The sequence below is a fragment of the Hylaeus volcanicus genome, chromosome 7, assembly GCF_026283585.1.
Source record: "Hylaeus volcanicus isolate JK05 chromosome 7, UHH_iyHylVolc1.0_haploid, whole genome shotgun sequence".
Lineage (NCBI taxonomy): Eukaryota > Metazoa > Arthropoda > Insecta > Hymenoptera > Colletidae > Hylaeus > Hylaeus volcanicus.
Window position 1 is genome coordinate 15001552 of NC_071982.1, and position 23450 is coordinate 15025001.

Here is a 23450-nt window from a genome sequence, read left to right on the forward strand (position 1 = left end):
ATCTTCTATTTATATAAATATGAAATATAATTCCTACAACCTCCTTATATTTTTATCGAATGTCACGTCGTTATATGTAAAACTTTTATTATTTTCAGTACACATAAGCGTCCTCGCTGGTGTAACTGTTGACAATGATAAATGAATATCGGTTTAAAAGCTTCAAATTGTTCACTAAATAAGTACACAGCAACGATTTCTCACAATTGCCAAATGTTGCGATCAAAATGTATATAACAGTATCCATTACTTCCCACAATTGTACATCATTTTCTTTGCTACATATCACAAATTTGATTTTTCTATTACATAATTATCAATCGTGAAACCCACAACTTTGAAATTCCTGTTATTTGTATAATTTATGATGTTAGGAAAACGTAATTGACATCGATACAAATTGGTACACTGGATAGCTAACACGAACGATAACTTCAAGTCGGTCTGGTGTTAACCGCGCGTACAGTTTTTAGTATTCGTTTATCGTTAACTTTCAGCAGTTAAAATCGCCTAATGTTATTAAAATGTAATCTTCCATTGCAAATTGTTACGTATGTACATCTGTCGTCACATTCTACTGCGAATTACAGCTCCTCTCGCGAGGATTTTTAATTTTAACCTCAACTTGTCAATCTCTTTGTGAACGATAAAGCGAGTTGTTCATACTAATGTGAAGTGTGTAATTCATTAACTGTGTGCGCGTGCTAGTCCGTGGAAAAAGAAGCAGGATTTCAGCAATCAGTCAACAGTAGTAAGTGGGTAGAAGAATACAGAGTGAAAAAGACGGAAATAAGTAAAAACAAAACGCGGTGCTACTGATAATTTATGATTGCGTGCAATTCCATTACTTTCGTAGGACTTGACAAGAAAACAACGTAGATCACACTGCAGTCATATTCATAATGGATTTTAAATAAACGCCGACGGTAGAAAGTGTCGTTTAGTGCCAATATCCAAGCATATATACAACCGCATTGGTATTTATGTTGACGTATCGTATTTTATTTAACAGAGGAAAAATAGTATAATATAAAATAAAGATGATATTTATTTTACGACATGGACACATTTATTCATTCTTTTCACAGTACTAATAATAGTAATCAAGTAGTATTTTTGTTTAATAATAACGAAAAAAAGGAAGTTTATTATTACATTTACAAGTTTTAGATTTTTTTTTTATACACATTAATATGTAATTAGAGATTAAATCGTATAATTATTAAATTAGTAAGAGGTTGCAGAATACTGCATTTATTTTTAAGAAATGATTTTCTTACATATGATTCATCAAACTTGTTCCTAGGCTTTGGGAGATTGAAAAAAAAAAACAAAGTTATAGTATTTGCCTTAAAACAAATCTTTTTTCATTTGCCCAGTATTCATCATTCTATTATAAAATGTATAATTTATAAAAATCAATAAACTTTCTCTCAAAAGTTTCATGTATATCATCCTTGTTATTATTCCTTCAATAATAGTTGTATAATTTTCAATATTTAAATTATTCAAATAACCTCATATTATTATAAAATTGTATCTATACTCTATAATTATAATTATATATCATATTTAAAAAAGTATCCTTTCTTCTCTGTATGTTTTATTAAGTATACGGAAAATTCTTGTATTACGCGATTTCACACAATACGTAATGTATTAACCGTGTTTTACGAGAGTCTCTACTGTACTTATCGTTAGCGTAAAGATTGATAACGAAATGCAACAGTAAAATCAAAGTATCATTTCGATTTAAGTGAAAAGAACAATTTTCAAATTTTGGCACGTCACATGATACCAATGCGAATGTAATACCAGACGCGTGCGTACGCGCACATACACGTACTTGAGGTTTCTCATGTGCTGTAGGACTTGTAAAAAAAGATTCACGTGGGGGACCTGTTCAGGATTCGAACTCAGGTTTGGTTTACGCCAAGGGCGCTATACGCTGCGCCATCAAGCCCCACTGTTCTCCCTTATTTTTCCGGGTCCTTTCTCTCACTGGATTCGCCTATAGGAGGCGCTCCCAATAATCAGTACGAAGAAGAACGTACGAGTGAAACGATGTTGTAACTAACGGCCAAAATGGAAGAGCAAAGCGTTCACAGTAGTATCAGTGATATAAATAGTGAAGAGGCAGTTAGAAGTGACCGTAAGTTCGACAGTATTGTCATTTTATATGTTTCCCTTAAAATCTAACGTACGATATTAAACGATACGCATCCGTTGGGCATCAGCACAAACTAACCCTACCTCACTCTTTATCAAAACTCATGCGACAATACTAGTGTCTTATATCTGTCACCCATCCTGATCCGTAGATAAATCAAGATATAATATCCTCTACACTCGCCGTACATTTTCGCATTGTTTTCAAGTTTACGCGGGAGGGATGTCAACGGTTTCTTATAAATTTGGCCTTGGCTTATTCTCCAAAATTACGTCAGAAACGAACAATTTATCAAGTTCGAAATATCCTCATAAGCTTTCTCGTAGTATGTTGCATTTTTGTTTCGTGTTTACAGTATCTTTAACGTTTACTTTCGCGTCTTTTAAAGGTTAATCGTATATATGAATAAAAGAGCGTTATACGTAAAAATACTATTTATTATGCATTATTTAAAAAATATATATATACATATAATTTTATACAATCATATTCTTTATGGTAGTAATATTTTGAATCATTTACCAGCATGATTATTTCAAACAGTTTAAAAAAAATATTATTGTGAACCTTTTTACCATTAATTATTGAGTAATTAGTGTATGAAAGTGGAATGTCACTTGAGATATTTTGTGCCCATGTATATTTGTTTTGGGTTAGTCATTATTTATGAGGGATTTAAAATGGGGAAAGTAGGAGGGACAAGAGGGTTGCTTGGTAGCTATTATTTCAAATGAGATTAGGCATGTAATAATAGGTATTTACTGCAGTCTTTGTCTGTGAATATAAAAGGATTTCCTTTCCTGTAAACTCTAGTGTACTATATTTATGAATTGTTTCTCTAAACTTGTGTCATTCCTTTTATCTGTGACTAGTATTTGAACTTAGTGTGTCATTCCTGTTGTAGATCTTATTTAATGTTTATTTTGTAATTCATTTTTAAACTATACAATATCAATAAGAATTTTTATATGAACATATTGTTAAATTTAACACTGACTTACATGAATGATAATTATTGTTTTATAAATGATTAGAATTCCTCAATATCTTTTTATATATTTTATATATATGAAATCATTTATAGTATGAATGAGTGAAATTAAAAAAGATGATTAAAGGTATCATGATCTTATTGCAGATTTATACATTTGTTAGCTTGTCAATAGCATGATTTGTGTTGCAAAACATAGATTATTATTTAATAGTTGTACATTGAAGGAGAATATTAAAAGCTATTATTTATCTTATTATTTTAATTGCAGCTGTGATTATACCACGTAAAAAAAGGATATGCTTAATTGGTGCCGCTTGTGATGATTCTACACTGGGTGCTGCTGCACAGCAGTTTAGTGTACCTGTTCTTAAATCAGAAACAGGTTCAGAATATATAGAAGACACAGCATATTGTACTTACTTTGTACTGAAACAATTCGAGGGACCTGAATACGATGCTCTCCATAAAAGTGCCCATAGGTTTGTCGTAATTAATTTCACATACTTTCTAATTTGTTAAAAAATAATCAAAAGAATCTGACTTTTGGTTGTTTTTATTTAACAAATTTTAGAATATTGGGACCGACGGCGCTTCTGCAATTAGCAGAACGAAAGGACTCATTACCTAGTATTAATAGACCAATGTACACACAAGCTATGGTAGGCACGGTAGTAGTCTTTACTGGATTTAGAAAAAAGGAGGAATTGGTTAGTGTCAAATCATGAATTTATATTAGGTATATTATAAAGTCAATGAGAAAGTAGTTTTGTATTGCTAATTTTATCTTCATAGACCAAGTTGATCAACATGATTCATAATATGGGTGGAAGTATTAGGAAAGAAATGGGTGCAAAAGTGACACATCTCATTGCTAATTGTTGCGGTGGAGATAAGTATAGATATGCTGTTACATTTCGGGTTCCTATAATGTCCATGGATTGGGTGACAGCTTTGTGGAATGCCAAAGACGATATTTCCAATTATGGAAATAATGAAGATCTGGTAATAGTCTTATTAATTATAATTATTGTGTAATATAACTTTACCAGATTTCAAGATTTTATGTTTAAAATGTCGAAAACATTATTTATGTACAGATCACAACTTATAAACTAAAGCCATTCTTTGGTGCAAAAGTATGTTTCTTTGGATTCCCTGATGAAGAGAAACGTCACATGTGTGAAGTTCTTCAACAACAAGGTGGTGAATCTACAGAAATTGATGATCCAAATTGCACGCATGTGGTAAGTTTATAATAAAATATTTCATGTTTTAATACACATTAATTGTAGTATACAATATTTCCATTATACATGTAAACATCTCATTTACAAGAGGACATTAAATTCTTTAGGTAACAGAAATAGGATGTCGTGAATACAAGAAGTCCAACAATGCATTTGACATGCTACCATATACTAAAAATCCTAATTATATTCCATACCATTACTCAAAAACAAAACCATTTTCCTTTACTTTCTACAATCCATATACTAATACTATTCCTAACATGGAAACAAAAAGTTCCTCATATATTTGCAATACTGATCACATAAATTTGTCAAGAAGATTGAGTACTAAACGTTTCTCGTATTGTTTTTCTTCTTCTCTGCCTCATTATCTTGAATATAAAGAAAATAAATTCAATTACTCAACACCAGATAATATAAGTCAAGATTCGGCAATTTGTATGGATGATAATTTATATGATTATTCAAATTTGCCAAATGAATTTTCCAATATGTCTGAATCGTCTATAGCACAAACTGATTCTGGCATTGATATGTCTATGTCAAGATATTTACACAATATAATACAATCAAGTAGTTTAACTGTACCACAACGATCTAACTTTCCTGTAACATCTACTGTGTTAGATATACATTCTATGGATTCATCTTCAGCAGTTTACAATGATAGAAATTCACGAAATAATTCATCTAATGTTTTTTCAAATAAAAATACTAATAATGAAAGTACATGTACTCGATCAGAATTACATAATTTCAAGTCTTCTACACTATGTAAGAAAACAATTATTCAACATACAAACAAACACTGTCCTGATAGTGAAAGCTATATCTTGAAATCTTGCAAAAATGTACAGTGTACGCCAAAGTCTTTTTTCGTCAATCGAAAAATTGCAACTCCTAGACGATGCATAAAATGGCGAAAAGTTAAGTCTTGTATTGCGATTCATAAGATAACTTCCTCAGATAAATTAAAATTTAAAAAAATGCATTCCCATCCTAATTTACTAAAGCGATATGATTCGGAATTCAATGATTCTCTTTTGCACGATTCGCCCACACTGATTACAAAAAATAAAAGTTTTTTAAGTTCATACAAATTGAATTCGTCCCTTTTATCAAAGCTTAATCATTTAAATTTCTCTAAATATGTGCTTCCTGCTCCATGCCCTCAAGTTTCAGAAAATCATCAAAGACAGAAATATACTCCTTTACATACTCCTCTTCCTATACCTGCAAAGGTAGCAAAATTATCAAATTCTGACCATGGCTTAAGAAGTACTTTTACAAATGTTTCCTCTAAAATTTGTGCTCTGAAAGATGATCATATAAGACAGGAGAAACAGGAGGACGTACCAGTATCTTTGGTATTTTTATTTTAATTTTTTTTTATGGGATTTTATAGGTTGTAGAAATACAGATTAATTGATTGTTTATTTAATTTATGGCTAAATTATTGACCATCAGTCTATAAGAATATTATAAAAAATAAGGTGTGGAATAAATACAAATGTAGAAATAAAGTATCTGTTAATGTCTTTGTAATAAACTGTTATGTCTTCGTACTGTTACCTTTGTGATGTTCCAAACTGTATGTCTACAGAACTGTAGGAGCTAATGTTGGATGTAGAATTAGTATAAGTCTTGATTATTGTTATTCATAAATACTTGTATTCTACTTTACATAACACATTATATTACTCCAGATTTTTTATGGGATAGTATTATTAGAACTAACAAAACATTGTATCTATTATATGTTTCAGATATAGCTGTCATATTTATCTCAACTATTACAAAAACATTAATAAATTATCTACTTATACATTTTTTTTATTTTAGGTTGTGGATGAATCAAATGTAAATGCATTACCAGATTTAGCTTCAGTAAGGGCTCATATTGTAAAAGCTGAATGGTTTTGGACATCTGTTCAAAATGAGGGTGCAGCTGATGAGAAGGAGTATTTATTTGAAGATGTAAGTTTATTAAGATTATTAGATAAATTTCTTGTTTAATAGTTTTTTTTATGTTTAGTATTTGGAATCTGTTCTGTCACCAACTATATCAGCTAGACGAGATAGTCAACAAACTACAACTCCGAGTACAGCGTCTACAAGACGAAAACGTAAACGTTTAGCAGAAACTTTATCTAGTTTGGTCCAAAATGGTGCAGATTCACCAGCTTTGCATAAGAGACGATCCAGTATCAGTGATGCAGGACTTTTGAGTGTTAGCGGAAGTTTCCTTGACTGCACAGCAAGCCCAGATAAACCATTACTTGATGGTAAGTTATTTTGTTCTGACATGTTTTATATCTTCTTTTTTTTTTTTGAACTTGTTATTTTATTTCTTAAGGATTTTCTATAATTGTCAATTGCTATCTCATAACGTTTTAATATCTTTTTAACAATCCCAGTACATCTTCTCTTCCTTGGTGGTTCATTTATTTTGTTCTGTAAAGTTTTATTATTAACATTATCAAACTAACAGTACACACAATCCAAATTTTCCAACTTAATATTGCTAACGATTAGACAATTTTGATATGAACCATATGAAGGGGAAGATAAAGTACAATTGAATTATTGATAACTATCAGATATTCCAGAAGTGGAAGCTGTTAACACGGATAGCTCTAGAAAAAATTTATCACCGCGACACCAGGTTTTCTTAGAATTAGTACAAACAGAGTCAAATTATGTTGGCATTCTCAGTACAATTATGACAGTAAGTATTCTTTTTTTATGTATATTATAAAGAAATAGGTAGTAAATCAATATATTTCTATTCAATAACGTTACTTATTTTTTTAGCTGTTCAAGTCACCATTGGAAGATCTCATAGATACAAGCGGCGAATTATTAAATGGTACCGAAGCTAAAATTATATTTGGCAATTTTCCACCCATTTATGAAGTTCATAAAAAAATGTTGGAAGAATTGAAATACAGTGCCACACATTGGATGGAGGACATTAGCATAGGTAATATATTTCTGAAGTTTGCACCTGACCTAGTCAAGGCGTATCCGTCGTATGTCAACTTCTTCGAAAATACAAAGGACATGCTCGATCAGTGTGATCAAACCAAACCACGATTTCATGCTTTTCTGAAGGTTTGTCAAACGAAACCTGAATGTGGTCGACAAAGCTTAAAGGAATTACTGATTAAGCCAGTACAAAGGTTACCCAGTATTAGTTTATTATTAAATGGTAAGTGTATTGAACAGTTATTTTATTACATCAAATAATAATAAAAATAATTAATATTTGTGATATTCCTGTATTTTAGATATCCTTAAACATACGAGTAAAAATAATCCAGATCATAGCGCATTGGAGTTGTCGATTAGCAGTATTAAAGAAGTTATGACGTATATAAACGAGGATAAAAGAAAAACTGAGGGTCAATTAGTTATGTTTGACATTTTTAATGAAATTGACAACTGTCCACCGCATTTAGTTTCTTCACATCGATCATTTATTGGTAAATGTGATGTGATGGAACTTAGTGAGGGTTTAAGCGGGCGTGGTGATCATTTAGTTTTGTTCCTGTTTTCCGATACACTTGAAATATGTAAAAAAAGATCGAAAGCCTTTAACTCATTAAAGAGTCCTAATACAGCAAATGGATTGCACACAACTAAATTAAGTCAAGGAAAACCATATAAACATATCAAGATGTTATCACTGAGTACAATAAAAAAAGTTGTCGATATACGAGAAACTGATGGTAAGTTATATAAGTTATATAAAATAAGTTGTACTAATTTTTATTTGTGTTTATATGATAGAGAAATGCTTTAAATTGGTTATTTTTATATTTACAGAATGTCATAAAGTTTTTGCTTTAATGGTAAGAAGTAATCAAGAGTTAAAAGAGAAACTGTTTTCATTTACAATTACCGATGAGGAGGTAAATAAGACAAACTACCTCCGGACTTTGTGCAGGCAAATGGCTAATACAGTATGCAAAGCTGATGCGGTAAGTCACAGTATTTATTTAACGCATGTTAATTTTGTATACATTTTATTTCAGTATTATTATTATTATCATCATATTAGTAGTATTTTATTGTACAGCTCATAGTAGCTTATATTGCCCATAGCAGTTTTGTTTTGTTTTTATTTTCAGGATACGTTCCTGATAAGTCTTGATTCGCATCAGCTTGAAATTGATACAAGCGACGTAGCATTAGGAACATTAAGCAAAGCATTTAAGTAAGTAGTCCAAGGTTAATTTAATTTAAAATTTTTCTTTGATGTACAGTTTTAGTATTGTAAATAATTACGTTTCTCTCAAAGCTGTAAGTACATTTCTTACATATTCTCTTTCAAATTGAATTATGCATTATTTATCAGAAGTGTAGTGCTTACAGTTGTGAAGAGGAATGTTTTAAAATAACGATTATATTATTTAGAGAAGTTGAAACTCTATTAGGCATAATAAGGACAGATAATTAGTATCTAGTTTTCTGTACTCTTAGAGTTGCTTTAGCTGGATTATTACTACGTTTTACTAAACTGTAGGATCTCAAATGATACCTAATTTAGAATGTTATAATCAAATTTATATACATATAAGCATTAAATTGAATACACATATCTACGAACAATACGCACAGTTGTGAAAGGAAAAATTATTAGGTGTTCTAAACCGTTTTTCTCCTGTATTGCATGTTAACAAAAAATAATGGGGCGACGACTCGTTTGGTTGCAGGAGCCTATTTCATAATTTTTACCTGGAGTATATGGACCCGTATGTGTTCCTACTCAATAGCATGTGTGAAACCACGTTACATGTCCCACTACCGTCAGTTTTCGCACCAGGCTGATTATCTTTTTTTTATTCGCTTTAATACAATACTTTGTCCCCTGCTTGTTTAGAGTACTCGATTTTATTCTTTGAAGTCGACATACAGAAAGTTAAATTGTTTCGCGAAAACAACTTGACCAGTTCAAGCGTAATATTAATAATATCAGCCTGTTTCAGAATATTAACATTTCTTGATTAAAACGTTTAATATATTTTGGATTAAAATATTGGCACATCTTACAAATCCATACAACTAATGTGTTCCAATCACTTCTATTTTTATTTTACAAAACGTACAAAAATTGTAGTAATTTATTAGAAACTCTATACTTTCAAAATTGAGCCCCATTTGCACGTTTACATATTCACAATGTAGATTGGCAGTTGTGGCATAATTGTTTTCTGTAGTTCAGCATGAATAAAATTTGTTGAACTATAATTTGGCTTTTGCATGTACACTAAAATTAACAGTTATGGTATAATATTTACTTGAACTGGTTTAATAAGGTTTGGGGTTTTTCTTTACTTTTATGTTTGCTAATTCCTTCTTTTGGAAAATTTATTTCTCCCTATTTAGTAACATTTCATTCTTACGATGAATTACTTAATTTCGTATATAGTTAAACAAAATTAAAATTTGGGAGAAGTAAAGTTTTGATACTGCTTTCGCTCTTTCTGTAGAATGTAATTTAAATGAATTTGTAATGAATATTTTTCTTCAGGTTTGCGTCTCGCACAAGGATGAAAGTCGGCAGAGCGTTTAGTTTTAACAAAACCCCAAGCAAATTGAAAAGAGCAATGTCAACGATGATGTCGCCATTTGGATCAACCAATAGCCTTACTCCAGCAAGTCAACAACTTGCACAGATGCGGCTTGCTAGTTGCAACAATATTAACGTTAGTTGACAATTTATTAACGCATGTATTCTACTTTTGCTTCTCTGCTTACACTTTATTTTTTTATTTCTCCTTGGTTACTTTCGTTTCACGACAGGAGATTGTTATCTCTTTAACATCAGTTAAAATCAGTCTTTTGCTTCCTATGAAAATCTCTCTTTAAGTCATCTTTATTTAACCCTACTTGCAACCGTTATATTAAAATTTCTTTCCATTCTCAGTAGAATCTGCTTATATGCATGGCTCCAAAACTATTCATGCTTGTTATTAATATTATTTTGTCTTGTATATATTTTTACAGTATGACATTATGAATTTGATATTATATTATGGCATATTTAAAAACAATTAAATTAACGTATTCTTTTTTATTTATTCACTTTAAAGCTTCGTGTAAATGCTTCAAAAGATTATTTTATTGTACGTACATTATAATATATTAAACTCTTATGTTCATTTTAATATATTATATACTTTTTTATTTTACGAGTTATATTGATTCATCCATAGTGTATGTTTTTCTTTGCTATGTTTACTCTGACACAAGATTAATTGTAAACCTTGTGTTTATGCTGATGCAATATTAATGGATAAATTTTGATTTCCAACACAGTAAGTATACTATAGCGCGTTATGTTATGGAATATTTATTAAATTATGTAGTATGTATGGAATTATTTATTAACGTTCATTCGAAAATATATTTGAAATAATAATATAACCTTTTAACGTCTTCTCTCGTGAAAGGGAGTAGAGAGGAGTGTTAATAGAGTACTACTTTTCACAGGCAAAATTCATTTTAGGAATGTGACGTCACGCAGTGTTTCGACTGGATCAAAATACTTTGCGTCACAAATTAGATAGAAAAATCTATATTTATCTTGTTAATGAGTGATATCCTTAAACTGGATTCTACAAATGTTGAAAATCTATATTCTTATGAAGTTAACTTTGCTCCTATAGAGGCATTTTGTTTTGACAGATCTTTTTAGTTTATTTTTTGTTTTTATAATGACTTGCAGTATAAAGGTCACATAGGCTGGATCTCTTTGTGTATTTTTCTTATTATTTTTTTTTTTTGTTAAATATATTTGCAATGAAAAAACCTATATGTATAAGCATTTTTGTTTCTTTATTACACCTATGAAATTGCATGTTTTATAAATTATTATTTTTTTTTTTATGAATTATATATTTCGGTGTGAGTTAGATGTTACCTTGTGTGTCAAGTTTCTCTTGTTTTATGACTGTTTTTCATTCTCTCAATTGCATCAGGTATTTTCTTTGAGAATTGTGTATATGAATAGGATAAATAGATATTCGTATATCTTTCCAGGAGCTGGGTAATGGTGGTTCAAGCTCGCCATCTAGAGATGATGTTCTAGTAGCACCCATGTCGGTTCAACCGACACGAAAGGCCAAATGCAGTTCCCTCAGTATGGCTTCATTAAGAAGGTTGTAGTTAGTATGTCAGAAACAATGCATTTTTGTTTTTGCTACTATTGCATAACCACATTTGGTCAACATTCTCATCATTAACGTGCCTTGAACTTTTTTCATTTTGAGTTTATTCTTCTTCGGAAACACAACATTTATAAACTCATGTGAGATCCATATACGTAAATATCTTTCATATATTGGTATAAACATACTAATATGCAAATTCGTAAAATCGCTTTATATTGAACGATTATATAGACTGCATTGAAATTTTTATTATATGTACATTTAGAACAATGTAAAGTTACTATTATTAAATAGATTTTAATGTATTGTAGAAGGTTGTTGTTTCGTCAGAAAGATTTGAATGAAGTTTTATCGAAAATTCGTTGTAATTTACGTTATGGATTAAAATACTCGTGTTGGTCAAAGAAAATCTACTCTAACAAATCGTGAAATTTTCAGATACTGCAAGCGCAGTATCGCGTTTGCAATTAATTATTTTTGATCATTGATCTAACGTTTTTCGCTGGTGTCGATGTTTGTATGTATATATGTGTTTGTGAAAAAAAATCACCTACATCGTTTTTTATGGTTCATGTATAAGTACCTAATACTATCTTAGAATATCGTAGAAACGAAACTAATAATGGTGCCTATTTAGTGCCTATATAATTAATTAATAGGTCTTTGTAACATCTAATTCAATGTTTAGCTTAACTAATGCATATTTATTAAATTATTGTAGGTATTTTTCCTTTCCATTCTTCTGTATTGGTAAATTGCAAAATAGTCATATGCTTACTACATTTTCGGATTTAAAAGACCAAAAGACTTACTCATTGTTCATTGTCAATATTTGTCTTGTATAAATTTCTTCACCAACTCAGTTTACAGTATAAATTAGCAAGAAATCACGTGAAACATGAAATTAATAGAAGTGTATTTGGTTTTTGTTTGTGACATAAGAGTTGGTGCAATTGTCTAAGTTCTATATGTTTCCATATTCTTTTTGACTTTACTTTGTTTATCCTTCAGAAATTGTTCAGAGGAAGTCATGCAGGACAAATCCGATCTTTGAAGTACAGGGTATGAATAATGCACAACTATGTCATACCTTGTTTCTTTGGTATCAATGAAAGGCCTATATGGAAAAATAGAGGGGATTGGAAACGTTGGTGGGAAGATGTGTTTTTATAATATAATCAGGCACAAGAAAAATGACGTCTGCAAATTACTATGAAAAAATTACAATTTTCTACTTGCCATGTGCCAACAGAACCACATGTGTTTTATAAAGAAAATGTACATTGCCAGTTATTCTTTAAGAAGCTACAACTATATATGTTAACGATGTACCGTATCTAATACCGTATCGATCGTTAATTTTTATATATAACATTCAGATAGTTCAAACTCTTGTCTCAGGAAGACAGATGGAATTGGATTTACAGCTAGGAAAGGACATTACATTTCCAGTGCTATAATATAACTTTTATAGAAAAAGGAAGTAAGAATATTATTATTGTGCCATTTAATTGTATTGTATAAGGTACATGTAGAATTTATTAGACTGCTAGAGAGAACTTGTGCTCTGTTAAAGTGAGAAGATAGAAATGTGTAACGCTAATTCATAAAATTAATATTAACTTTACACTTCTTACTTAAACTTTAATTCGATCGCCGCCGTTGATACTATTACAGTTTTAATTCATGAGTATAAATTGCAGTAATTCACTATGGCTTCTTCGTTTTCATTATTTTTATTTTTATTCAGTTTATTTTGTTTTGATTTTAATATATTTCATTTAATATAATATCACTGGAAAATGTAGCTCCGTTAAAAGCAGATATGTATTATAGTGTGTTTATTTCTTTCTTATAACTGTGTAATTGCATTAGAATGAGAATTTTGAAAGGATTGAATGATGATACAGTGAAAGAAAGTAAGATTTTGAACACGTTAATATCGATACCTCTTTTAAATAATGTACCGTGTAATATGAAATAGTTGCAAAAAGCAATAGTTTACCCTTACATTACTGTTACATTTTTTAGGTCTCCAATTATACGCTTATTGTAATTGTAGACTTTATAAAAATTCACGTTAAAATATCCAGTTTGTTGTTTAGATTACAAACTATTCTGTTGTCTACACTTTAAATGGATTATGTTTATATTCTTGGGAAATACGAAATACATTTCATTAATTTGGCGCAGATCTGAAATATTTGTGTAGTCATTATACATTTTTCAATTATATTAATCGTATATGTTATTTGTATCGTAAATCTTAAAATATTCAATTATTGAATATCGTAAACTATTGTGAGATTCATTACAAATTTCAAAAAGTATATTGGTACAAAATGAAGATCACTATTCTCTGTGGTGTAATCTTTTGGATGTAATAATTGTTTTTTAAGAAACATATTATAATACTATTTCTAGAATTATATTTTATTCATAGTATACAAGAAATTTGTAAATATTCCAGCTCAATGAGCAGTATATTAAATGAACATATCATAAGATTTGGGAGATATTTATTATACTAATAGATAAATGAAAATCAAATTATTGCCTGAAGTATTTTTTTTTTTTTTTTTTTTTAAATTAATTAATTAATTACGAGAAATTCTGACAGTTTCTTCTTTTGATTGGAAATAAAATCTCCCTAAATATGCCAATTTTTCTTTCTCTGAACACCAACCAAAAATGATAATTGTGGTATGACAAAATTTCTTTCATTTTTACGTTTTCTTGATTATTTTGCAGTTTTCTTGCAAAAAGGTTAATTAATTAATACGATCTATTATTGTCACAATAGAAACATTAAGACGTGACACTTTCAGAATTGATTAAAATTTGTGTTTCAGAAAAAAAAGCATACTTATCACTTCATGAATATAGAGATAAGAGATACAAAACTATTTTTGCATAAAAACTATTCCAATCAATACATTGAATGAATATTTGATTGATTGATTAATCATACGGAATTAAGAGTGAATATGTTGAATAATTGAGAGCAAATTATTTTGTGAGATGTAAGTGTCAATTATATTTAGTCCTTGTGGATGTAACAATAAATTGTGCTTTTTGCAATCTGTTCTTCTAGTGTTCAGTAGTCAATGTAATTGCTTTTGATGGTCTCAATAAAAAGAGAAGAATCCATCTATAATATTTATGTACATTTGGCACTATGATTCAAATTGAAAGATTGCAAAAAGAAATAAAACAAATTGTTGACTCTTTACAAGGACCAATTACCGAAATTCTTGCCTCTTTAACACTTGCACACAATGCCTATTTAAATGATGTGCCTTTACATAAAAAGAACCATTAAATACAACGATTTTCTCAATGTTTTGGTGTGAGAGAAACGAAAAATCCATGGATGATATTTTTGTAACTCTTCATTTAGCACTCGAAGTGCGTGCTTGCGCGTAATTACGAATGCTCTGGTAGCACTTCGTATTTCGAGTATTAACTTATGTTAGACTCTTAAGGTTCCAGTGTCACTGTTCCAATGTTTGATTTCCATTAAGCGGTTTTTTAAAGTTTTGGTAAATCGAACAGCATCATTCTAGCACGGCGCATGGGCAAATGAAAAATATAAGAACACCGTGCAAAATCGTAGAAAAATAACTGTTCATAAAATCTATTTGTTACAATTAATTATCAGAAAATGTCTAGCCGGTGAGGAAAAGGTGTAATACGTTTTTTCGTTCTAAATCTTTCGAAATCTTTTAGAATATTATAAATATTGCAAAACATTGCAGTGAATTTTAGTTACCGAATCGGTTGCTGAATCGTTGATTTATTTTTCTGACGTCCATGGACTGTGATAGATATCCTAATGTTTTATAATAACTGTTACGTGTTTGATAAATAGTCAATATTTCGACGTTACTGTCGTGGAACCGTTGACATAACATTTGGAATCGTAGAGTTTTACGAACTAGATGTTCAGCGTTTTCTCCGATAGGGGCGGGAAAGTACTGTTCAATTCGGAGTACTGTATATATTACCGATAAGTACTATGTAAGTGTAGTATAGCGCAAATGATGTTTTTTACTACACGCGTAAAACTATTGTAATACTTGTAATTCGCGTATAGTCGTTACTATTTATATGATACTGTAATTGATTGTATAAATTTTTTCTTTATTATGTAAATCAAAGATGAAGCTGCTTTCTTTCTTTCCCCAAGTCTTAATGTTTTCGTAAAATTTTCAGTTGTAACCATAAAATGTAATTTACTCAATTGGGTGGTTAACAAATTTAAAAAAATGGTTGTTATGTCAAAGTATGTATCAAGCAGTAATACATTTTTAATTGAAGTATTCATCAGAGCAAAGCCAGTGTGAGGCAAAAAATGGTATACAACACTGTTCATAATCAGATTTTATTAATAAAACAATTGTCAATACGATCCTTTATTTATTTCTCTTGTAAAATTTATCCATCGAGTGTACACCAACAAAAGTGTTGGAACGCTCGGAAAATTTGTTATTAAATCATATTATTTTTATATATTGCCAATGGGTGGATTTAGAAAGACCACCGGGTATAAGCGGGTTTTAGTAGCGCCATCGCCGGGAGAACGTCCAAGTTTGTAGTGAATATAGTTTCCACTGTTGCCGGTAGATTGCGCCACTACTTAAAGGGTTTATAATTATTACTGCATTAAATAACTATTCATAAAAATAATAAATTTGACATATTAATACTTTCCCTGTTATAAAGCAACGAATCGTATTAATTATGCATTAATAAAATATAATTTATTAGAATTGATCCGTTGCGCCATCTTTCAGAGACGGTGGGAACTATTTTCACTACAAACTTAGACGTTTCTCCACCGATGGCGCCACTAATATTAAACTCCGCTCACAGAGCGGCTTAGTGAGCCGCTCAATAGTTGCATATTGTGACTTTATTCTGACAGAAAAAATTGTAATATATTATGTTACCTTTTTTGGCGTTCGATACTTTCTTTTTATACTTCGCAGATTCAAAGATGACTGGAAGGAATAGGAAACTGAACGACGAAAGAATGAATCAATAACTGTTTCCGTAGCTCCTTTATTCACTTTCATTCGTTATTACTGTTATTTATATGTATGTACAGAAAACCGTTATTAACCAATCTCAATTATAGGAGAATTGCGGGCTAAAAGTGCTGGACCGTTGCAGAGCAATCGTATCTTCGCACATACTTCCTTTCAAGATAGAATGTGTAAAAAGGTAAGGTAAACCCTTGTAAAGAAATATTTCGTAGAAAAATGTTGTGTATATATCTTCAACAATTCAATTCCTTACCTATCAGGTAATCGAAAAGTAATAATAGAAAACAGGTCCCATTATCCAATCTAATCTGCACTGGAACTACCAATCATTCTTTTTCTCAGTTTTCGTTCTTGTGTCAAGACGTTCGATTTATGATGAAAATTTAAGTTAAATAAAAAAATTCTTTAATTCAAGACACTTCTTAAACATAAATTCGGAAATATGAAGCGTTTTACGATAAAAGGATGGCAATGACTAATTAGTAATAACGACAACAAAAAATGAGATGTTTCTCGAATATCGCAGATATAGGATTTATTTCCGTATAATTAGAAAATATAATTAAGCCGAGCTAAATTATGAAGTCTGTTGATGTTCTTGTGAAACAGATGTTAAAAGTAGTTCTTGTAGTTTACTTTCTTTTTGCACGGAACTCGTGGAAACAAGAAATAGGTTGGTTGTGTCGCCATCGTTCGGCCGTTCACCTTTCCTACGAAATTCTTTCCGATGAGAAAAATGACGAAGCAACCACTTCGATAAACGAAATATACGAATGTCAAAGAAATGTGGCGAACGTGTAATTTCACACACATGAAAAGCCAGTCGTCGCGATTTTTTATCAATTCTATTGTTCTTATTCATTGGTTGCGATTTTGTAGAAAATATTGCAGTTTGCGATGGTAATAATATAACGCTGTTCTCGCGCGAGGAACGTGAAAAAAGAAGGTAAACTACTTCGGCTACTATACACCGACGCCCATCTGGCAATACATATGTACGGAAACTAGTTATTTCCTTTTCTGGGCCCTCTCGGCAGCCTTGGTGACTTTGCCAGTAGCATCCTTGAAATTGACACCCTTGATGACACCGACAGCCACCGTTTGACGCATGTCACGAACAGCAAAACGTCCTAAAGGTGGAAACTCTTGGAAAGCTTCGACGCACATGGGCTTGCTCGGAACGAGCACAACAATAGCAGCATCCCCAGATTTGATAGCTTTTGGATTTTCTTCGGTGGTCTTTCCAGTACGACGATCGCACTTCTCCTTGATTTCCGCGAATTTACACGCGATATGAGCAGTATGACAATCCAACACTGGTGTATATCCATTGCTGATTTGACCTGGATGGTTCAGCACGATTACCTGTGCAACAACAATATGAGATTAAACATTTTTTTAAGATAAATATTAACAAATTCATTATATACGAATGTTATAATATAGATAGCACTCAGACGTCATCGGCCATCATCAGATTAAAAAATCCTCCGGTGAAAACCGCGAATGAAGTAATTAAAGTCTCATCATTGTGCCAATTATTATTATTATTTACTTCAAATTAGAATAAAATAACTTTTTTATTAATTTTAATATTGCTCTAGACATTTACCTGTGCAGTGAAATCAGCAGCACCTTTAGGTGGATTGTTCTTAGAATCTCCGGCTACATAACCACGACGCAAGTCTTTAACGGATACGTTTTTAACGTTGAAACCAACATTGTCACCAGGAACAGCCTCTTGCAAAGCTTCGTGATGCATTTCGACGGACTTAACTTCAGTGGTTAAAGCCGTAGGAGCGAATGTGACGATCATACCTGGTTTCAATACACCAGTTTCGACACGTCCGACTGGTACTGTTCCAATACCACCAATTTTGTATACGTCCTACAATTAAATTTAACGCAGTATTATTATACGTTCCATAAAAGATTATTAATCATATAAAGAGTTTATTTTAGTCAGACATCTCTGGCCATCAACGAATTAAAAAATTCTCCGGTGGAAACCGCGAATGAGTTAAAATTGTTCTCATCATAAAATACAATTAAAAACTTAATACCATTGTATTAATTCGGTAACTTACTTGAAGAGGAAGACGAAGAGCCTTGTCCGTAGGTCTCGTAGGAGGAAGAATGGCATCGAGAGCTTCGATAAGGCATTTTCCTTCTGCTTTACCCTCTTTACGTTCAACGTTCCATCCCTTGAACCAGGGCATTTTGGAAGAAGCTTCCAACATGTTGTCTCCATGCCAACCAGAAATTGGCACAAATGCAACAGCAGCCGGGTTATAACCAATCTTCTTAATATAAGACGATACTTCTTTCTTGATTTCTTCAAATCGGGCTTCGGAGTATGGCGGTTCGGTGGAGTCCATCTTGTTGACACCAACGATCAGTTGCTTTACTCCAAGAGTAAAAGCAAGCAGAGCATGTTCACGAGTTTGTCCATTTTTCGAAATACCAGCTTCAAATTCACCAGTACCAGCAGCCACAATCAATACAGCACAATCGGCTTGAGAGGTACCGGTAATCATGTTTTTGATGAAATCTCTGTGTCCAGGAGCATCAATAATAGTAACATAGTATTTAGCAGTTTCAAATTTCCACAAAGCGATATCAATAGTGATACCACGTTCACGTTCGGCTTTCAGCTTGTCCAATACCCATGCGTATTTGAAGGAACCTTTGCCCATCTAGAATTAATAATAAATTGAATCATTCCATTTTTTAATTGTCATAAAATTAAAATTCTATGTTTTAGACGTTTCAAAATATTTAAATATAAATTATACATGAATATCACTGGACTAAAGCAAAAGAAATATCAGTGACATGAAACTCAATATTTTATACTGAATTTTAATAAGCAATACAAATTTAAACAATGGTCTTTACTTTACGTGCTATATGTATTCGATGCTTACCTCCTGGGCTTCCTTCTCGAATTTCTCGATGGTACGTTTGTCGATACCACCGCATTTGTAAATCAAATGTCCAGTGGTGGTGGACTTGCCAGAGTCGACGTGTCCAATGACGACAATATTAATATGAACCTTCTCTTTACCCATGGTGAATTTATGGCGAGACTACTGGTGAATTCTGAAAACAAAGAAACATAATTAAAGATTTACATTTTCGTAGATTAACTGTATGGGTCTAAAACAGTCGGAAGCCGGTAAGAAATTATTAATTATTAACGAATATCTCTTTAAGCTAAACAGGTTATGTGTAGAGACCACATGCTTCAAAAAGTCAATATTTCAAATTCACTTTCGAAATATAATAGAATATTCATACAATTTTCCGTAAGACATATTTTCAATAAAATTATATATTGCACAAGTTAATAAGTTTTAATCACAAATAAAGTAGTTGTCTTTATTCTAACATCCACGTGGCGATATCTGAATATTCGAGAACGGAACTGGCAGCCATTTTGTAGATGGCAAGATCATTGCAACGTTGCCGTAATTTCCTTGACGCTTGGCATCGCACGATGCCACGTTCTAAATCATTGTAATACTTTCCAAGAAAAAGGACTGTAATTATTTTTTTAAATATTCGAAGCTATCAATTTGAAATTTACAGGGGAAGTGATACACGTGATGTTTGTCGAACAACCGCATACTATTCCTATGTTCACAAAGTACATCCAAGAAAATGATTAAATTACTTATTATAGTTACCATTTAAGTTTGTTAAGTTGCAAAGAACGAATAATTTTATTAAATAGAAATGTATTGATTGCGAGTACTATAAAAATATAATTAACGTTATGCAACAGATTGTTCAATTTTGAAGTACGTATCGTGCGTACGTAAAAGTAAATATCACTCGTTATCACTTGTTATCACTTTAGTACAAGAATACTTGTTTCTGCGATAAGAAAAAAGGATTAACATAACAATTTGCTACACTGAAAATCGGTAAACGAACTCCATTGTCGGCAACAAGTCGTCCCACAAGGTCGTCGTTGCACCCGATTTCCAGCAGATTTATATCGTACGCCTGGATACGAAAGTTACGTAGAATTAAATATTAATTACAGTTCCTTTTTCGATGAATCGTTAAAATTCTTTTTGTCGTTGTTCCCGTTCGACCGTCGAGCACACAATTAAAAGTTTTACACTAAGAATATCTCCAATGATGCACGAACTCGTGACCGAATCTTGCAACTCTGACAAGCGACCGCCATACTGCATCCGGTTATTTGCCTTTACTTAATTTTTTAAGTTTAAAAATCAAGTCCAACTCCTCGTTTGTTTCACCGCGTGGATATTTCTTTGTACGGGCAACAATTAATCACGCGGTTCAACGTTTTACGAGAATACGTCGAACGATTTTTACGATGAACAGCATGTGCTCCGCGTTTCGAACAGCCGGCTAATACAGCAATCGACCATGCGCTTCTTTTCCATCGTTGTGATTCACCGAGGAAAACAATAATTCCGCAAAACTGTTGTCACAACACAATTCGTCGATAATTCGTTCGTTGTTCTATTCTGTACCTGACGTTCGATGCTACCTCCTCGGTAAGAAAATCAACGGATTACAGTCCTGTGCTAAAACCACGAACAACCACTCACCTCCAGATGCCACGACAGAAAGAGATCGTCCAAGTGAAGTGACATGCGCATACGGCTTCCGACCATAGTCTCGAATCCAGCGCCTCCACCATATCGATCACTCGTCAAGTAACGAACCATTTGTTTGCATATTATTTATTATCTTTCCTCTGTTATTAATATTCTCATAAATTAACTGAAACGTTGCATTATTAGTTTAATAATGACATTCGTAAATCGTTGATTTCGACGAGTACTGAAATTAAAGTCTTTAGAGAACGGTGCGCTGCATTCGAGGTTACGGTTACGCAGCAACATCAGGCGCGTCGAGCCCATACATATATATACCTATATATACATATATACAGGTATGTACATGCGTTCATACATATACATCAGTAAACGGTAGAATGCATGGATGTATGGTTGTGTGCGAGCATGGAGTCGGGAAAAAGATAGAGAATGTTAGGTCGCTATGATCAGGGATGCATTCGTGTATCCGTAACATCAAGTTCAATGTTACAACCCTGAACTCATTGAACTTTAAGATGCTGAATAATAATATGAAAGAGGAGTCGATTTTCTTCCAGGCTGACTTTTCATCGGAGCGTTCAATCGAAGATGGTGTAGGTGAGTTCGATGCAATTACGACTGCCATTTGTGACTGGAGCAACACGGCCACGATGCAATCTAGCGAACCAAGATTATTACATGAAGCATTTTGCATTTTGAGATTATTAAATATTTTCGTAATGTTATTTCAATTGCATTACCAAACTATTAATTTATGTACGTTCATCATTAGGCAATCACGATTGTTTTGTATTCTTATCACGCTTTGAATACCGTATATGTATTACATTTCAATCGTGATTAATCAATTTGTCATGATCGGATAAAGAAGTATCGTTATTTAAATATGTACGTATATGGAGATTCCATATTATTAAGCAGTGAAGTCTTTATTAGTACAAGAGGAATTGTATAGGAAGATAGAAATGTGAAACATTTGGAGTTACATGTATCTATGTATATTCCAAATATAAATAAAGATTAGATGGATTTAATCTTTAAAAAAGAAATAAAACTATTTGATTTTTATTTCGAAAATTTGCTTCAAATGTATATATTTAGCTGAATTTTTGCATAATTTTGTTTTTGAAGATTTTTCGTTGAAACTTTGAACCCTATCGACGCTACACTAACTGTGATTTAAGTGAAAGGTGAAAAGAGGTTATGCGAATCTTGAAGGAATGTATATGATACTAACAATACTTTGTTACAGCCCTGGATTCCTGTTACAATGTCTTTCCGGTGGCGACAATAGAATGTTGCCTCCATGAACTTTCATATTGCCCTATTGTTTACATTTTTAAAATTCCATATGTCCTATCCTTGTTTAGTAAGGCTCGAGTTAAATATTTCATTACTTAATGTAACAATACTAATATTTAACCTTTTTTGTGATCATATTCAAAACATTATTTGAAACATTATGACAACTAACATATTATTTTATGTTACAATTATACGAAATGATTGTGAAATTGTTCTTCAAAATTGTATCAAATCGTTATTTCTTATTTTCATTTCAATCAATAATTTGTTCACGATTGATGTAAATCATTGAAGTATTTGATAATTTCCTCGATATAAATTAGTCCTCGCTAACTGTTACCTACAAAGAAATAGTTTAGGTTCGTGTCTGGGTTATTATCGACTGTATCGAAAATTGATGTAGGGCAAAAAAATTCCCAAGCTTTGTTATAAATGTTTTTGTTGTTACAGCAACGATAAGCGAAATATAGATTTTATAGTTGGTACAATGACTCTTTCAAAATATTGTACGGTATTAAATTTCTGAAAATAAAAAATATTGCGTCCAATTGCTACCGGCCGGTAAGATGTTAAAAAAAGATTAAAATTACCTTTTCATTAGAAGGTAAGTAGAAATGTATGAATTAATTTTAAAAAACGAAGTTGACCTTACCATTTCTTATTTACTTCACTTGTGGATAAACGATTTACGATGACCTCTTTGAAATCAAGATTGGCCTGATGTATTTTTTTTGTTTCTATCGCCAAAGATATTTTGTAATAGTTTAACAAGCATAATACTTTAAATGTCTCGTGTTGTAAACAGAAGGATATCGCATATCGTTCAGCTTAAATTATGCAATTGGAGATAATAAATGTTTCGTTACGACTCGTGCGCCTGATGGTAGGGCAACCCGTGTTACTT

The 23450-nt window shown here is 31.7% G+C and overlaps 2 protein-coding genes across 10 annotated transcripts; one reads left to right on the top strand and one right to left on the bottom strand.

Annotated features, from left to right (window-relative positions):
- Positions 1–57: 57 nt before the first annotated feature.
- On the top strand, positions 58–16000 carry LOC128880462 (protein ECT2). 8 transcript variants are annotated; one of them, XM_054130576.1, is made up of 19 exons: positions 148–755; positions 857–926; positions 1870–2152; positions 3433–3643; positions 3736–3871; positions 3957–4166; positions 4262–4408; positions 4519–5781; positions 6257–6391; positions 6450–6699; positions 7015–7142; positions 7229–7625; positions 7705–8145; positions 8243–8397; positions 8548–8633; positions 9133–9225; positions 9951–10125; positions 11462–11580; positions 12604–16000. In XM_054130576.1, the coding sequence occupies exons 3-19, from the start codon at positions 2086–2088 to the stop codon at positions 12644–12646; spliced, it is 4056 nt and encodes a 1351-aa protein (XP_053986551.1). In that variant the 5' UTR covers positions 148–755; positions 857–926; positions 1870–2085; the 3' UTR covers positions 12647–16000. The 8 variants fall into 8 exon arrangements, with proteins under 8 accessions (XP_053986554.1, XP_053986553.1, XP_053986555.1 ...); XM_054130579.1 differs by having other exon boundaries at positions 58–926; positions 9133–9171; XM_054130578.1 differs by having other exon boundaries at positions 58–926; positions 7024–7142.
- Positions 16001–17158: 1158 nt separating this feature from the next.
- On the bottom strand, positions 17159–21352 carry LOC128879218 (elongation factor 1-alpha). 2 transcript variants are annotated; one of them, XM_054128156.1, is made up of 5 exons: positions 21230–21352; positions 19568–19742; positions 18728–19336; positions 18253–18528; positions 17159–18005 (listed from the first exon to the last, which is right to left on the bottom strand). In XM_054128156.1, exons 2-5 carry the CDS (start codon positions 19709–19711, stop codon positions 17649–17651), a joined length of 1386 nt encoding a protein of 461 aa, XP_053984131.1. In that variant the 5' UTR covers positions 19712–19742; positions 21230–21352; the 3' UTR covers positions 17159–17648. The 2 variants fall into 2 exon arrangements, with proteins under 2 accessions (XP_053984131.1, XP_053984130.1); XM_054128155.1 differs by having other exon boundaries at positions 21152–21260.
- Between the last annotated feature and the right edge of the window lie 2098 nt (positions 21353–23450).

Excerpts from the sequence above, each read along its gene's own strand:
- LOC128880462 (XM_054130576.1), top strand. The coding sequence starts at position 2,086 with ATGGAAGAGCAAAGCGTTCACAGTAGTATCAGTGATATAAATAGTGAA. Across the intron at positions 4,167-4,261 it reads ATGGAAATAATGAAGATCTG|ATCACAACTTATAAACTAAA; the intron begins GTAATAGTCTTA and ends ATTTATGTACAG. Across the intron at positions 7,626-7,704 it reads TATTAGTTTATTATTAAATG|ATATCCTTAAACATACGAGT; the intron begins GTAAGTGTATTG and ends CCTGTATTTTAG.
- LOC128879218 (XM_054128156.1), bottom strand. The coding sequence starts at position 19,711 with ATGGGTAAAGAGAAGGTTCATATTAATATTGTCGTCATTGGACACGTC. Across the intron at positions 19,337-19,567 it reads TCGAGAAGGAAGCCCAGGAG|ATGGGCAAAGGTTCCTTCAA; the intron begins GTAAGCATCGAA and ends TATTAATTCTAG. Across the intron at positions 18,006-18,252 it reads CTGCTGATTTCACTGCACAG|GTAATCGTGCTGAACCATCC; the intron begins GTAAATGTCTAG and ends GTTGTTGCACAG.